The sequence below is a fragment of the Lontra canadensis genome, unplaced genomic scaffold (genome assembly GCF_010015895.1).
Source record: "Lontra canadensis isolate GAN:19392208 unplaced genomic scaffold, GSC_riverotter_1.0 scaffold81, whole genome shotgun sequence".
Classification (NCBI taxonomy): Eukaryota; Metazoa; Chordata; class Mammalia; order Carnivora; family Mustelidae; genus Lontra; species Lontra canadensis.
Window position 1 is genome coordinate 861112 of NW_022631075.1, and position 17565 is coordinate 878676.

Here is a 17565-nt window from a genome sequence, read left to right on the forward strand (position 1 = left end):
AATTAATAGTGGGGGAAAATGGAATAAGAAAATAAAATTCAATTTTTTTAAGCTGATAAAGGAGAAAAAGCAAAGGAAATTAAACAGACAGCAACCAGTAAGATGTTAGAAACATATACAAAAAAATGTGACCTCAGAGATGCAAACAGATATAATATGCCAATTAAAGGAGGTTGTCAAATAAGGGGCAGAAAGGGAAAATCCCCCTAAAATGGAAAGACACTCCTAAAATAGGAGAACACAGAAAGGCTGACAGTTAAGCAATGAAGAAATATACCAAGCAAATACTAGCCAAAAGCCTGAGTAGTTCTACTAATGTAAGTCAAAACAGAATTTAAAATGCATTGTTTGGGACTGAGAAGGTCACTACAGCAAGATAAAAGGTGGGGCACTGTAATGTTCCTTCCTCAATTTTTGATAGGTTAAAACTAAAGACAAAAAATTAATAACAATACAGAATGTTCGAAGAACCTAGTTAACAAGCTTGGTTGGAAACCGCTAAGAATATTCACGTACAAGTCTTCTCGTGCACTGGGAGCAGGTTTCTCCAATGTGAAGGTGGAATGCTTGATCATAGGGTTTGTATATTTTCAGAGAAGACTACAGATAGAATTCAAGTTCTATGTACCCCTCTACCTTATTCTCCTTCACCCTTCCCCAGGAGATCACCACGGTCCTGGACGTGCTGTTTATCATTCTAAAGCAATTTCAAAATGTACTAGTTCACATGTTTATGTGTAGCCCTTAAACATTATAAAGTATTATTTATACTTTTAAAAAAGGAATTTTAATTATTTACTTTTTATAAGTTATTTAAAATTTATATAAATGGGGGGGCACCAACCTGGCTGTCAGAAGAGCATGTGACTCTTGATCTCAGGGTTGTGAGTTCAAAGCCCCACACTGGGTACGGAGATTACTAAAAGAAAATAAACTTAATAAAACTTATGGGGGCGCCTGGGTGGCTCAGTCGTTAAGCATTTGCCCTCAGCTCAGGTCATGATCCCAGAGTCCTGGGATCGAGCCCCACATCAGGCTCCCTGCTCAGTGGGGAGCCTGCTTCTCCCACTCCCCCTGCTTGTGTTCCTTCTCTCCCTGTGTTTCTCTATCAAATAAATAATCTTAAGGGAAAAAAAAAGAATTGCTTAGTTTTAAGATGTGGGCACCTTTGACTTTACAAAACACTACCATGTTACTTTTCCAAGTAGTTTGTGCCAATTTATATCAACACCATCAAGTTTACATTGCTGATAACGGTCATCTAGTATCGAGACTTCTCCATGTTTGCCAATCTGATGCATGTGAAATTGGACCGGTTTTATTTTGCGTCCCTGTGATTAGATTGATCTCATAAATTCATTGGCTGCTGGGGCTTCCTCTTCTATGAAAAGCCTATTCATACTCTTTGCTCACTTTGGAGTCTCCTGTTTTTCTTACTTATAAGTAAGGTTCATTTTGGTGTATACTTCCACATTGTAACAAATGCAATATGTAACTCCACAATTAAGATACAAAATGGTTCTGTTGACTCCTAAGATTCCCTCTTACTGTCCCCTTTGTGGTCAAGTGCCTCTCCCCACACCAACCCATGCTAATCATTACTCTGTTTTCTACTCCTCGTTTTGTGTATTACACGATGTAATGTAGAAGGAATTATACCACATGCAGCCTTTTGATTCTAGCTTTTTTCATTTAACATAATGCATAGGAGAGCCACATTACTGAATGTATTAATAGCGTGTTCCTTTTATTTATTTTTTTTAAGTAAGCTCTACAGCCAAATTGAACTCTCAATCCTGAGATCAAGAATCATACGCTCTATCAACATCCTGAGCCAGCCAGGTCCCCCAGTAATTTGTTCCTTTAAATTGCCAAGCAGTATTAGTATTCCATTCATGTAGGTACCAACCACTTGTTTATTCACCAGCGGGACAGCTTGATTGCTTTAAGTTTTTGGTAATTATAAATAAAATTACTGCATTTACATACAGGCTTTTGTGTAAACATAAGTTTTCATTCCTCTTTGGTAAATTAGGAGTAGGAGTTCTTTAATTTTAATATGCATACTTAAGAGAGTCCCTTCTTCTGAACAGAGGCCTTACTACATTTATATCCTGAACTCTTTCCCTCTTCTGTTAGCTTGTTTAGTGGCTTAATGCCAATCTTATTTTTACCTTCCCCAACAAAAATAGTCATTTTACTTTTAGTCCATGTTTATTTGAATGTATGAACATTTCAACAATTAATGTGATCACCATTTCTTCTTGCATCCCACTCACTTCTAAAAAGCACATTTTAATGATCTGCTTTGGAATGATAAATTGGATTAAGTGAACAGAATGTTCTAGTATTATGACAGAACCTGGTATCTCCAAAATACATGTTCTTGAATGATAGAACCTAATCATCTATTTCATGTAGGATGCTACACACTGGTCCAGAACAATTGACTTTTCTAGTCCACTTCAGCTGTGAAGGAGATGACCCTCTCCTTATTATTGCCTACGTAAGAGACAAGGGAGAAGGCTAACAGATGCCCCCCGGACCTCACTTCAGGATCCTCGAGGTTTTCATGCTACTCTTCTCTATAAACATTTGACCCATGTATATCTAATTTCCTCTTAACATAATCAAATGAAAAATTATATTAAGCAGAATACTTAATATTCCTAAACATTTTATGAGTTATAAACTATTTTAAGAATATTTATGAAAGTCAGACAAAAAGGGGAAATGTCTGTGGTACCTTTCTCTATCATCAAAGCTCCTTAACTCAAAGAGTAATTAGAAACAAATCTTTGAAAAATGCCAACTCCACAGCTCATATTGCAACTAGTGTTTTAGGACAGACATGTAGGTCTGATTCCAGGGAAATTTGCCTTTGCTTTTTTGGGGTGTTATCTTTTTTAAAATCTAGCAAATTCCATACTGCCCTTTTAAATATGTTAACCACTGTGAAGAAGTTCCCATTATTTTTTTCAGACAATTATCTTTTAAAAATGTTTTCATAAGATATTAACATACCAATGATTTGAATAAATCAACAGTGAAATAGATGTGCTTAATAAAAACTGGCAAATGTTTTGTTTCGGTATTTATGTGTGTGTGTGTGTATTTATAGTTATCTATTTATCTACTTATTTATTTAGCAGGTTCTACACCTAGCGTGGAGCCCAATGCGGGGTCTGAACTCACGACCCCGATATCAACACTTTATCTGAGATGGAGAGTCAGACATTTAACCAACTGTGCCAACCTGGTGCCCCTGGAAAATGTTTTAAAAAATAACTTTTGGGGTGCCTGGGTGGCACAGTCATTTGGGTTTCCTACTCTTGGTTTCCACATAGGTCATAATTTTGGGGTTGTGAGATCGAGCCCTACATTGGGCTCTGTGTTCAACAGGGCGTCTGCTTTGGATTCTCTCCCTCTGCCTCTCCCCACATGCCCCCCGTGCAAGTGCTAATAATTAAATAAAATCTTTGAAAAAATAACTCTGACATAGAAGAAGAAAATACCTTTATGTATAGCAGGGACTTTTAATCAACACAAAACAGTTAAATACCTGAAAACAACTCACTCTTTGATAATTATTTTCAACTTAATGCCTTACTGGCTACTTAAGACTGATTTAGGAAACATAAAAGATATTACCTCTATGTCAACGGGCATACAATGTATAAAGATAGAATTTGTGAAAATAACCACACAAAGGAGGAGGGCAGAGTTGTATAGAACAGTTTCTGTATCCCATTGTAGCTAAGCTGGTTACCAATTCATATTAGTTTGTTGTAAATTTAAGATGTCAACTGCAATCTCCTAACCACCAAGAAAATAAGTAAAATGACAGAGAAAAAGAGAATGAGAAGGAAATCAATACGTATTGATGTATTAAATAAAAAAACATGTATTACAAAAAAATGTATTACAAAAAAACATTCAAACACAAAAGATAGTAATAAAGGTGTTGAGAAACAAAAGATGTAAGATGTATAGCAAACAAATAGCAAAATGGCAGTTTTATTAGTCATTACTTCAAATGCAAATGGCTTAAACTCTCCAATCAAAAAAGGCAGATTGAAAAAAATGGATTAAAAAAAACATTAACTATAGGCTGTCTATAAGATACTTGCTTTAGATCCCAAAACATAAATAGGTTGAAAGAGAAAAAAGGGATGAAGATATTGCATGCAAATAGTAACCAGAAGAGAGCTAGAGTGGCTCTATTACTATCAGACAAAATAAACTTTTAAGTAAAAAAGTGTACAAGAGACAAAGAGCAATAATATATATTAAAGGTCAACCCATCAAAAAGACAGAACAATCTATATATATAAACACCTAACAGAGTCCCAACGTACAAGAAGCAGAAATTTAAAGAATAGAAGGAAGAAACAGACAGTTCTATGATAACAGCTGAAGACTTCAATACCCCACTTTCAATAATGAATATAAGAAGAAGGTCAATAGTAGAACAGGACTTAAACACTATGTACATTCTTAAGTCCACATGCAGTATTCATTCTCCTGGAAAAATCTATGTTAGGCCACAAAACAAGTCTCAATAAATAAATAAAAAAAAAGACTCAATCATACACAGGATCTTCTATGACCACAATGAAAAACCTAGAAATCAGTAACAGAAGTGAATAGTTCACAATATGTAAAAATTACATAACACGCTCTTAAATTACAAATATATCAAAAAAGAAACCACAATGGAAATTAGAAAGTGCTGAGATAAATGAAAATACTGTATTAAAACTTAACGAGATACAGCAAAAATAGTGCCAACGGGAGAATGCATAACTGTAAATGCCTACACTAAAAAATTTCAAATCAGGGGCACCTGGATGGCTCAGTGGGTTAAAGCCTCTGCCTTCAGCTCAGGTCATGATCCCAGAGTCCTGGGATCAAGCCCCACATCGGGCTCCCTGCTCTGCAAGAAGCTTGCTTCTTCCTCTCTCTCTCTCTGCCTACTTCTCTGCCTACTTGTGATCTCTGTCTGTGAAATAAATAAATAAAATCTAAAAAAAATTTCAAGTCAATAAGCTAACTTTTATACCTTAAAGAACTAGAAAAAGAGGAGCAAACTAAACTCAGAGCTAGCAGAGGGAAGTAAATAATAGAGATTAGAGTGGAAATAACCAAAGAACAGAAAAACAAAGGAGAAAATCAACAAAGTCAAAAGATGGCTCTTTTAAAAGATCAACAAAACAGACAAGCCTTTAGCTAGACTAAGAAAAAGAGAGTAAGCTCCAATTGCTAAAAATCAGAAATGAAGGTAGGACATTACTACCAACCTTACAGAAACGAAAAGGATGAAAAAAATGCTATGAACAACTGTACACCAATGCATTGGATAACCAAGATAAAATCAACAAATTCCTAGAAACAAAATACTAAAAATGACTCAAGAAGAAATAGAAAACCTGAAAGATCTATAAGGGAAGAGACTGAATAATTAAAAATTTCCCCTTAGAGAAAAGCTCAGGACCAGATGGCTCCACTGGTGAATTCTATTAAGCATCGAATTAACACCAATCCTTCTCAAAGTCTTCCAAAAATAGAAGAGGAAATAACACTTTGTAACTCCTTCTATTGAGAGAAAAGCCAAAGACACAAGACTACTACAGACCAGTCAATATCCCTTATGAATATATAATACAAAAATCCTTATCAATGGGCTCCTGGGTGGTTTAGTCAGTTAAGCATCTGCCTGCGGCTCAGGTCATAATCCAGGGGTTCTGGGACTGACTCCCACATCAGGCTCCCTGCTCAGCGCAGAACCTGCTTCTCCCTCTCCCTTTGCCACTCCCCCTGCTTGTGCTCTTGCTGTCAAATAAATAAAATCTTTATTTTTTTAAAAGATTTTGTTTATTTATTTGACAGAGATCACAAGTAGGCAGAGAGAGGCAGACGGGGCGGGGGGAGTAGGTTCCCTGCTCAGCAGAGAGCCCAATGTGGGACTCGATTCCAGGACCCTGAGAGATCATAACCTGAGCTGAAAGCAGAGGCTCAACCCACTGAGCCACACAGGTGACCCCAAATAAATAAAATCTTTTAAGAAAATCTACAAAATTACTAGGCAAACCAAATTAAGTAACGTATTAAAAGAATTATACACCAGGGAGCCTGGGTGGCTCAGTGGGTTAAAGCCTCTGCCTTCGGCTCAGGTCATGATTCCAGAGTCCCGGGATCAAGCCCATGCTGAGCCCTGTGTCTGGTGCTTAGTAGGGAGTCTGCTTCTCCTTCTTCCTTTGCCCCCCCCCCTGCTCCTCCTCTTTCCCTCACTCTCTCAAATAAAATCTTCCAAAAACTGTATATGCTAGCAATGAACAATCTGAGAAGTAAATTAAGAAAACAATTCCATTTATAACAGAGCCTAAAAGAACAAAATACATAGAATACATTTAGCCAGGATGATTTAAAAGACTTATATGGTGAAAAGTACAAAATACCACTGAAAAAAATTCTTTTAAAAGATTCATTCATTGTAGAGAGAAAGCACGTGGGCGCACATGAGCCAGGGGAGGGGCAAAGGGACTTCAAGCACATCGCCTGTTGTGCACAGAACCCCACCCAGGGCCTGATCCCATGAGATCATGACCTGAGCTGAAACCAAGAGTTGGACGCCCTACCAACTGAGCCACCCAGGAGCCCCTATTGAAAGAAATTTCTTAAAGACCTAAAATAAGTGGTTTAAAAATGTAAAGACATTGGGGCTCCTGGGTGGCTCAGTCACGTAAACATCTGACTCGATTTCGGCTTAGGTCATGATCTCAGGGTTGAGATCTGTTCCCGTGTTGTACTATGTGCTTCGTGTGGAGCCTGCTTAAGATTCTCTCTCCCTGGGGCGCCTGGGTGGCTCAGTTAGTTAAGCGTCTGCCTTCGGCTCAGGTCATGATCCCAGGGTTCTGGGATGGAGTCCCCCATCAGGTTCCTGCTTTTCCCTCTGCCCCTCCTCCAGCTCGTGTTCTCCCTCTCTGACAAAAATTTTTAAAATGGTTAAAATGGAAAATTTTATTGTGTAATTTATAAACTTTTTTAATTAAAGAAAAGGTTTTAAAAAATTGTATTACAATTAGAGGTTATGGGGCACATGAGTGGTTCAGTCAGTTAAGCATTTGACTTTTGCTTTTGGCTCAGATCATGATCTCAGGTTTGTGAGATTGAGCCCCATGTTGTTTCCATGCTGGGTGTGAAGCCTGCCTAAGATTGTCTCACTCCTCCCTCCTCATCTCCCACACCGCCCCCCTCAAAAAAAAAAAAAAGAAAGAATTAGAGGTTATGAGGGAGATGTTTTTATAGCTATAGAACTATTACATTCTAATGTGTCTCCACAGCATATTATATTCTGTATCAAATAAAAAATTTCTACACGGGACATCTGGGTGGCTCAGTCAGTTAAATGTCTGCCTTCAGCTTAGGTCATGATCCAGGGTCCTGGGATGGAGCCCTGTGTGGGGCTTCCCATGCAGTGGGGAGCCTGCTTCGCCCTCTCCCTCTGCCCCTCCCCCTGCTCATCCTCTCTCAAATAAATAAAATCTCAAAAAAAAAAAAAGGTTCTAAAAAAGAAAGGTTAATTTTGGGTTTTTTTTACTATGCTAGATGTAAATTCTAGGGATTGGGGTTTTTTCTGTTGTATATTTAAAAAGAATTTTTTTTAAAGTAGGCTCCACACCCAGTATAGGGCTTGAACTCACGACCCAGAAATCAAGAGTTGCATGCTTTACTGACTGAGCCAGGCAAGGGCCCCTAGGGATTGTTAAATATAAAAGTATACTACATGTCTGTTCAAAAAAAGAAATACCTATTTATAATAGCTAGGAAAATAATTGAACAAAATGTTATATTTGAATCAAGTGTTTCCAGGTGAACAAATTTTTTCATTATTCAATTATAAAGCAAATTTTTGTAGGAAACTTGTACTGATTAATGAAGCATTAGCAAGGATACCATATAAAGCATAATTATGCGTGCCATTAGTACTGTTCTTTTCTTTTTAATGAACAGCAGGTTTTGGCAAATTTATGTAGATGACAGAACATGTTTATAACACTTCCTGCCGTTCACAGCATTAAACAGAATGGTGATTAAAACAAAAAAACAGCTAATGTAAAAAAACATTATGGATACAAAGATTAAAAAAGAAGCTTCTGAAAATCTTGAGACCCAGATGTCTAAGTAGAATAAACTGATTTCCTGAGAACTGTACACACATGTACAAGGTTAAGAATTTTCCAGAGTATGGCTAGACATCATGGTAAGACTTCAAAAGACTCAGGAACTGGGTTAAAAAAGCTTCTTGATTCCTGGCTTGGTAAGGTCCTTGATGTGCCTCTTACAATGAGAATCTATCGCTCAGAAGTCATATTAATAGAAAAGGAAGATCAAGTGCCATTACTGAAATAAAAGTACTTAACCTTTTATTCTTCCCTCAATGTACATCTAGTTTCACATTAACTTTATAGAAACTATTTGACTTTTGAATATTCGAATGAATGAAATTCGAATGAAACAGTGTTTATACTTGCACTTGATTTTTCTAAAATATGACATTTAAGAATGGATACTCACCTTGAGAACTCCTGGGAATTTTACTCACCCTTTACCAATACCCTCCTCCATACTCCTATAGCATTATCACCAAACCACCACAAAAATAAAAAAGAGAAATTTTTAAAATAACAAAACTGACAGATGTGAATTCACTAAAATCATTAGGAAGATTTAAAGTTCTATGGTTTTACAACTTTCTTAAAATGCTTGAATTTTAAAGATCTTCTCTAGAAACTTTTTTTAAATAAAAGTTTTATTGGAGAAAAATAGAACCACCACGTACACAGGGAAAAGAGCACAAAAATTTAACTGATACAGAACAACTGAAAGTCACAATTACCCAATGTTGTTTGCAATTACTTTTCAATGTCTTAAACAGCTCCCCTCAACTTGTTTTTAAAATTCTTGCCAATTTTTCAGTTGAAACAGCATCAAGTTTTCAAAAAATTAAGAGCCTCAGGGAAGGGACCAGCTTTCAAGATAACAAAAGTGACACCAAGAGTCTCCTCCTAATAGGGACCAATTCTACCTAAAAATGCCTTAAGAGTAACTATTGAGTCTTGTGGAATAGCCTATATATCTCAGAGACCATCAGGGATGAGTTAGGACATGGACATAAATGGTCCGGTGTAGAGAGAGGACAAACAGAATAGCTGCATTTCCTTGTCCGATGAGTTCATGCAAGGAAACCAGGGAGAAGCTGAGAAAATAGAGGCAATGGCTGCTCAGAAAGAATTAGGAAGGCATTCTAAATACCACATATTGTTAACAGTGTGCAAGTTGATGCAATGAGAGAGAAACGGGCAACTTTTTTTTTATAACAGCTGGTCACAGATCTTGAGAATTCAAGAAAACAATCAACAGTAGACACAAGAGCCAAGTCTCCTCAGTCGACGGTGAGGACCTAGATATTCTTCCAGACGCTTCCAAACAGTCAAGAACATACTGCTGCCAAAAGCATCAAAGCAATTCTGATTTTTAAAAAATCCAAACAAAATTTTCTGCTTCTCCTCCAAGATCAGTTCCCTTCAAGGAAAAACAAGGAAGCAAAAAACCAAAACAAAGCAACCCAACCACCAAACCCACAAAAACCAACCAACCAACCAACACCCCACGGATGCTAAAGAGAAGCCTTTTTACTCACATTACAAATTTAAGTAACAATACTTTTGCTATTTTCTATGTATGAACACTCCTAGGACATTCCCCTGAAAAGCAGATGTCCAGTGGCTATGAGAACTCTTCAAGAAATTTTGAAAGGAGTAAGATCAGCATAATACAGATTTTGAAATTCCCAACTAGGGGGTATATGGTGAAAATAAAGGAAGACCTTTCCATCTATGTCTTTAGGAAGTTAGAAGGATGAAAGGTTTATTTAGCAAAACGGAGAGTTGGGGTGCTTCCCTAAAAAACTTTGGTAAAGAAAACAGGAATGCTAAATCCTAGGAAGCCTGTAACAATCTAAAAATTGGTCCAAGTTGAAGATAAAACTGTCCAAACAACATTAAAGTCTAAAGGAAACTGAAAACTAGTTGATGAATTTTTGCTCTTATTAAAATTTACAAAACACATGGGTTTTGGTCTCTTTTGCAATATTCATATTGTTTTCATTTTTAGTATCAAGAGTTGGGTTTTTCTCTCCTACCATGTTCTTCTAGTACAGATGATCAGCAATTTTCTATTTCAGCTATTTTTATAAGTACCTGTTAATCAGAACAGTAAACAGGGCTAAGCCATATACACACATCCCATGGTCACAAACAGAACATTTTAGGATGTGCATATACAAGAGATTATGTCCCTCTACTTGAAAACTTGTTTCCAAATAAGTTTTTTTTTAAAACATCCCTTTCAGTGTAACAGAACATTACTTAGTAAAATATCAATAGCTCTGACAACTTATTTTTCTTTTCAAGGGAAATCACAAAACAGGTGAACAACCAAGTCCAGGGTGGTTTTTCTATTTGATAAATACATCCAGAACTCTGTACAGTAAATAAAGTTTGCATGCAGTTTAAGTATCTTTAAATGACATTTTAAGCAAATAAACCCTTTGCTTCTTAATTAATGGTGTATAAGAACCCCCCCTCCTTTTTTAATAGCCATTGGACCTCTTCCCCAGTTCCAAAGAGGAATCATGAAGACCAGGTACTTTCTTAAGAATTTTCTGCACATCATACTAAATAACATGCAAAGAGTTCAACAACATTCTTCTTAAAGGTTAAGTATTAACTCTTTAAATGGGCATGTTAACCACTGAAAAAGTCGACTCAACTATTCCCATTACACTGCTTCATTTGGTCATTGGTAGTATAAAAGAAGTCAAACAATATAGGATCAACAGGTTAGTTTATCCACTGGCTACTGTGTAGGATACCAAATATTTGGAGGCCAAGGTTTTATGCGATATAATTGTACTGGTTTGGATTTTCTTTATCTCTTTCCATGTAATCCCGATCAATTAAGGATTCTATTCTCTTCTTAAGATCAGCAGGCTGTAAGAGAAGGCAAATTTTCAGTTGTAAACCTTATACATAGGCTCAAGCCATGTACCAATACCCCATTAAAAAAAAAAGAAGTTTGGGCTTGCTGACTTAATGTATTTAATCTCCCTATTTTTTTAAAGAGAAAGTACAATGAAAATAAAACCAGATTAAGAAATGTTTTTATACTATACATATACTGTCACATCTTGTCATATCATTACACAATACTTTGTTACTTTCTATCTTAAAGAGGTCTTTTGAGGGGCGCCTGGGTGGCTCAGTGGGTTAAAGCCTCTGCCTTCGGCTCAGGTCATGACCAGGGCTCTGGGATCGAGCCCCGCATCGGGCTCTCTGCTCAGCAGGGAGCCTGCTTCCCCCTTCTCTCTCTGCCTGCCTCTCTGCCTACTTGTGATCTCTGTCAAGTAAATAAACAAAATCTAAAAAAAAAAAATCTTAAAAAAAAAAAGAGGTCTTTTGAGAACCAGCTCTTCTCTGCACAAATACAAAAGACTCACTTAATCATAACTTCACACAAGGAATAAATACATCATAATTCGGAAAAACAGAATTGCTATTTAGTTTTGCCGAGAGAGTTTGAGAAGATAAGTAGGCCCTAAATTTGGGCAAAAGCTAGTTTGCAAAGTCAGGTTGCATTTTTATAAATTAAGATAAAAACTGTACTATAGAAAACACTATTTATAAGAATGCTACAACAAACGGTCTGATAGGTGAATTACCTCATAGTTTAGGTCTCGGTATTTCAGGTTTAATTGTATTTAAGTTTTACCTGTTACCTACTATAACAGTGTGGATTTCTGAATCCTACCTGTGGTTGAAAACTTCTAACTTGTTCTCATGATTGCATTCTTAGCTCTTAGAAGACAAAATTTCACTGTCTTTTACATGTAGCCTATAAAAAGATATAATCTTGCTGACAGAGTTTTTCATAGTGTAAAATGCCACTTGATTCGAGAAGGGTAAAGAGCAAAAGTAGTTTGATGGGGTGGTCAAAAACCAAAATTTGTTTATTTATTTATTTATTTATTAAATTTTTAAAAAGATTTTATTTATTTGACAGAGATCTCAAGTAGGCAGAGAGGCAGGCAGACAGAGAGTGGGGGAGGAAGCAGGCTCCCCTGCTGAGCAGAGAGCCCGATGTGGGGCTCGATCCCAGGACCCTCAGATCATGACCTGAGCCGAAGGCAGAGGCCTTAACCCACTGAGCCACCCAGGTGCCCCTAAAAACCAGTATTTATTATATTGATCCTTTAACTGCCTCAGTGACCTCTTTGGCTGAAAGTGAAAGGGTTTAAGGCAGAACATAATGCTAAGAGTGTGGTAATGAGAAGGCAGTACTAGGTTTGGAGAAGACAGAAAGCCTGCCTTATTAGCATTAACAAGCACTTACTATGCCAGGCCCAGTGCTAAGTTTTGTACATAGATCGTATCTCATTTAAGCCTCACAATGAACCTATGAGGTAAGTACTATTATCATCCCCATTTCACAAAACATGGTGAAGTGATTTACCTAAGCCCAAAGCTCCTGAGAACCTAAAGAGCCAAGAGTCTATCCAAACTCTACAAAGTACTTATCATTACAAAAGTTTGGGAACCTTCTTAAGAAAAACTCGGAAAACGGACCAATAAAACACCACATTGTCTAAACCTCTTTATTATTGGACATTTATACTGGAGCACATCCATTTAAATGACCAATTTCAGGTTGCCAGAACAATTGCTAACCTTTTCAAAAAGATGCCTGATGGCTAATTATCTGTAGAGAGTTTTTAATGAACACTTACATAAGCTAACTAGACAGAAGATTAAAGTAACCAAATCCGTCAAAATATCAAGGTATTTCAAAAAGAAAAAAAGTAACAAAAATCACAAAGCTCAAAGGAAATACTGTGAATGAACCTGAAAATTTCACACTCATTTAGCAGCTAAACTTTCAGATATAAGAGCCCTTACAGTGTTCCCCTTTGTCACAGTTACCCACATATGCTAACAAAGGGGTCTTTTTGGGAGGGGGTGTCACATATATGAGCATGAGAAATGAGTTTTGTCCCTCCAAATGGTCTTGAGGCTTTAATCTATGTTTTTAAAAAGATTTGTGTCTGAAAATGTAATGTGTTCTCTTTCATATATTACAAGCTCAATTCAAAAACAAAGAAGTACCTACCTTTACTGGAAATTTCAGCTGGTTGTACACTTCCGAAACAAGAAGATTGTGGCTAAGTGTCTTTCTCATCTTCATAATTCGAACAATTGCAGCATCAATTTGATACTGTCTGTCTTGAAATACTCTTTCTGTAGTGCTTGCTTGTTCCTCAACCTAACAAAAAAGTTTTTAAACTTAGCAACTGTACCTAAAGTGAAACTTGCTTACACACAACTGTACATTTTAGGGACATGACAGCCTATTAATGATTTAAATATACTCATTTATTTTTAAAAACCTTATAAATACAGATGATGACAGAAAAAAACCTACAACAACTCCTTTCTGTCCTAATTATATTGTCCTGTACCAATGAAATAATGCCAATATTAGTTAACAGAAAAATACCACTTAAAGTTGCCTTTTTAGAAGTAGAGACAGCTGATGGAGCATTTGCCATTTTCTTTTACTTTGTCCTCAAAATCTTCTAAATGTGTCACAAGGGGTTACTGACCAGATTTCTGTAGGACATTAGCTTATCTGCAAAACAGACTGACTCCAATCTCTGACTTAAAGTATGGTACCAGCTAAGCGAACTAGAGTCAAACTTTTTAAAAATTAATTTTTATTTTATAATACATCAACCAGAAATGTGGTGTTAGTGATTACATTTGTTCAATACTAACAGAAATTTAGGTGTTTATGAGATAGTTTATCAATTTTAATGCTAAAACAAAAATGTCCATCTTTAGCACCTAAGTTAAAAGAATAATTTGGGCTTTTTATAGCCAATTTCTTTCTGATACGGCATAAATATTTTAAAAGAATACAGTACGCTTCTAAGGGAGTATCACACCTTTGATGTGAATGTGAATAAGACAGGAAAACTTGTCTGAGATACTGACTTCTATCCCACATTAAAACTTTTCCTCATGTACTACATTAAACCTTGGAATTGAAACCAAATGGTTTTAGGAAATGCTACAGATGTTTGTCTCTGTAATAAAAGTCTCTTATAAATTCAAATGGCAAAAAAACCCAAAAACTTCACTGTTAATCAAAGAAATACTAACTAAATCATTCAGGGATTTTACTCAGCAAGTTGACAAAGATTTAAAAAAGAAAATGTCATCTTTACTTCTGGTGAGGGCACCATTAAGACCGGCATTCTCACTGCTAGATGGAGTATAAATTGGTCCAGAATTTCTGGAACACAATACGACATCATTTTTAAGACTCTTACAATGCTCATACTCTTTAACCCCAAAGTAGTACTTCCATGAATTCATCATAAAGTCTCAGAGAGATTAAGATTTAGGTACAAAGATGTTTCTTGCAGTTTTATTGACAAGACTAAGAAATTATTAATTTAATTGCTCAACAGGCATTGGTTGAATGAATTATAATGGCCATGTAAAAGAACACTGTGTGGCCATCTGCCATTTTATGAAGATATTTAATGGCACGGAAAACTCTGAAGATTTAACGTTAAGCAAAAAAAGCAGAATATAAATCTTGAGTGAACTTCCCCCCAAAAAACCTCAAGATCAAGTATTGAAATATATTGAGCTAGATACAGGCACAGAAAATGTTAGTTGGTGGCTGTAGTACAGGCATAAAATCTTCTATATATTTATTATGAACACATCTAATTCCAGGGCATCAGAACAAGGAGAATGCAAAAGAGATACCGTTTCTTTCATCTGGATTTGATTGATCTTTATCCTGAAAAGTTTGTGTTTGAAATCATCATTACAAATGAACTTGTCACCATCTTCAATATCTTTGCCCTTTGGATTTTTTGCCAGAACTCTAGCTTTGCCACAGGCCAATGACTGCAGTGTTCTCCTTAATTCTCCATCCTCTGAAGAAGAAAACAGTGGATTTGTTATTTGTTACTAGTTCATCAACACAAACCACTACATTCACTCAAATCTACTACCCCATCCCTCTATTAAAATGGTTTCCTTTTTCTCCCCAAGGTCATCAGTGACTTCCTCTTTGTCCTAACCAATGCCTTTTTCCCTGTGGTCCTCTAAAGGCTTTAAATGATTCCGTGTGGATAACTATCAAATCTTCAGAAATAATCTCTCTCTTCTTTCTAATCGCACATTCAAAAGACACCTCCAAGCATGCCTGGGTGGCTCAGTCCATTAAGCGTCTGCCTTTGGCTCAGGTCATGATCCCAGGGTCCTGGGACTGAGTCCTGCATTGGGCTCCTTGCTTAGTGGGGAGCCTGCTTTGACTTCTACCTGCCACTCCTCCTGCTTGTGCTCTGACAAACAAAAATCTTTTAAAAAAATCTTACAAAAGATACCTCTACGTGGCTGTTTTACTATCCACTCCAGTATGTCCAAAGTTTAATTCATAATCCTCCCCATAAAACTGTGTCATCTTTCCACTTGTTAGCCTAAAACTACCAATCCACTCTGGTGTGCAACCCTGGAGTCATCTTTAACTATTCCTTCCCTTTCATCCTTCATGGACCTGGTAGTTACTTCCTTAGAGACAGATGTCTCCTCTCCATTCTCACTGGCCTCATTCTAAACTAAGCCCCTTATCACTTTATGTCTGAACTACCCCCACGAGTTTCTGGACTGGCATCTCTTCCACCCACAAGCTGCCCTATTATCTACTGATTCCAGGTAAATTGTCCAAACAAGCCACTTCTATTATGTCTCATACTTGAGACCCTACAGAGCAGGTTTCCTCTGCTAGATTTGCAAGGCTTTCCACGATTAGGCTCTATTCGTCTTACCTATCTATCTAGCTTTGTAGCTCACTATTTGATGCTGTAGTTAAATACTTCGTGACTCCTGCCCACACAGTGCTCATTCCTAGCGCTGAGCCTTTTCTCCCACTACCTCCCCTGGCAGCTTATGCCATCTCCCTAACTAAAACTTGAAAGCCCACCTCAAATATCACCTCCTTCATGAAGGATTTCCCAATTATACCAGCCCACAGACATCTCCTGCTTCACTGAAATCCTAACACATTCCTAGTCAGCACCACAGATTGGTAACTTACTGGTTGTGAAATTATTACAAATGTCATTTCCCCCTTTCCCCATGATTATGAGTGCTGAGGAGAGGGATTATTCTCTGTATCCCCCAAAGCCCTTAACCTAGTGGAATGCACACAGTAGACACTGAATAATGCTTGCTAATTGACTGATTCAACACAAACCTATTCCAGTAGCCTGCTTGATCTCTTCTAAACTGAACTCCTCTCCCTCATTAAACATTAGCAGCACCAGGGTTTGGAAAAGAGAGACCTGGAGTTCTTTTTTACCCTGTTGAAGAAACAGCAGTATTTAGCCATCATTTTTTTAACATACATGAAAATTAATCAAATATCTAATCTTTAACAGGAAAAACATTTTTCAATTAGTGGACTCAGAAACATGGATTAACATTATCCAGAAAAGCCAGTATGTTCAGTGTAGGGTTTAGGTGTGATCCTACCTTAAACAGGAAGGAGGATTGGGTGACCTTTCTACAGGTCTTTTTTAAGCCTTATAATTAAAACAGAACAACAAAGTAATGAAAATTAATAACTCAGCCTTACATGTCATTACAGATTATTTTTCACAAGGAGCAAGAAATCACTATTTCAAATGCATTTTCAACTTGTTGGATTCAAATTAGTCATGAAAAGCTGTAGGGATTTTTTTGAAATTAGATATGGGAACTGTTCTCCTTTACACCCACTCTATTCTCTAGCTCCCAGCAACAAGAAGTTTCTTGTCAAGAAGCAGCAATGAGAATTCTGCATCCACAGGTAGGGAAAGGATGGTAGGAAAAGGGTAACTGGTTTTAGGTTTTGTAGCAGGGCCAATTCAACCACGAAGAAGATCACATTCTTATGATACACACAGAGCTGTGAAAAGCAATAACTCTATCAGGTATTTAGGATAAACTTTAAAATAGCTTAAACCTTCAAGTGAAGAGGAATGACCTCTTGGTGAGCACAGCACAACGTACACAGAAGTTGAATCACTATGTTGTACATGTGTAACTAATATAACATTGTATGTCAACTTTACTCTAATAAAAAAATTTTTCAAGGAAAAAAAAAGGATGACCTCAACATCAAAGACAAAGATGAAAACTAGCCTTGGGGAACATCTACTTACCTCTTTAAATTCTGCCTTTAGTACACAGTGCCCTAGGGTTGACTGCCATTGAAGTTTCCTGCCACTATGTTTGCCTAGGTAAAATGTCTTGAAAATCTCCTGAAGTTTCACCATCTGCAATAAATAAAATACAGCTTCATTTGAGCTCTGTATCCAGTATCACTTTTCGCCATTCTTTATATTTATCGTATGTGTAATAGTTTCTGCAAGTTTTTAGTATCGGG

At 36.8% G+C, this 17565-nt stretch overlaps 1 protein-coding gene across 5 annotated transcripts in view; it reads right to left on the reverse strand.

Annotated features, from left to right (window-relative positions):
- Positions 1-10504: 10504 nt before the first annotated feature.
- CUL4B (cullin 4B) overlaps positions 10505-17565 on the reverse strand; it is a 48231-nt gene continuing 41170 nt past the window's right edge. For all 5 annotated transcript variants that reach the window (XM_032882309.1, XM_032882305.1, XM_032882306.1 and 2 more), the window contains exons 17-21: positions 17342-17455; positions 16393-16498; positions 14898-15070; positions 13228-13380; positions 10505-11054 (exon numbers count right to left, since the gene is read on the reverse strand). In XM_032882309.1, coding sequence (XP_032738200.1) covers positions 10959-11054; positions 13228-13380; positions 14898-15070; positions 16393-16498; positions 17342-17455 — 642 coding nt within the window. In that variant the 3' untranslated portion in view covers positions 10505-10958. The remainder of the gene's footprint in view (positions 11055-13227; positions 13381-14897; positions 15071-16392; positions 16499-17341; positions 17456-17565) is intronic.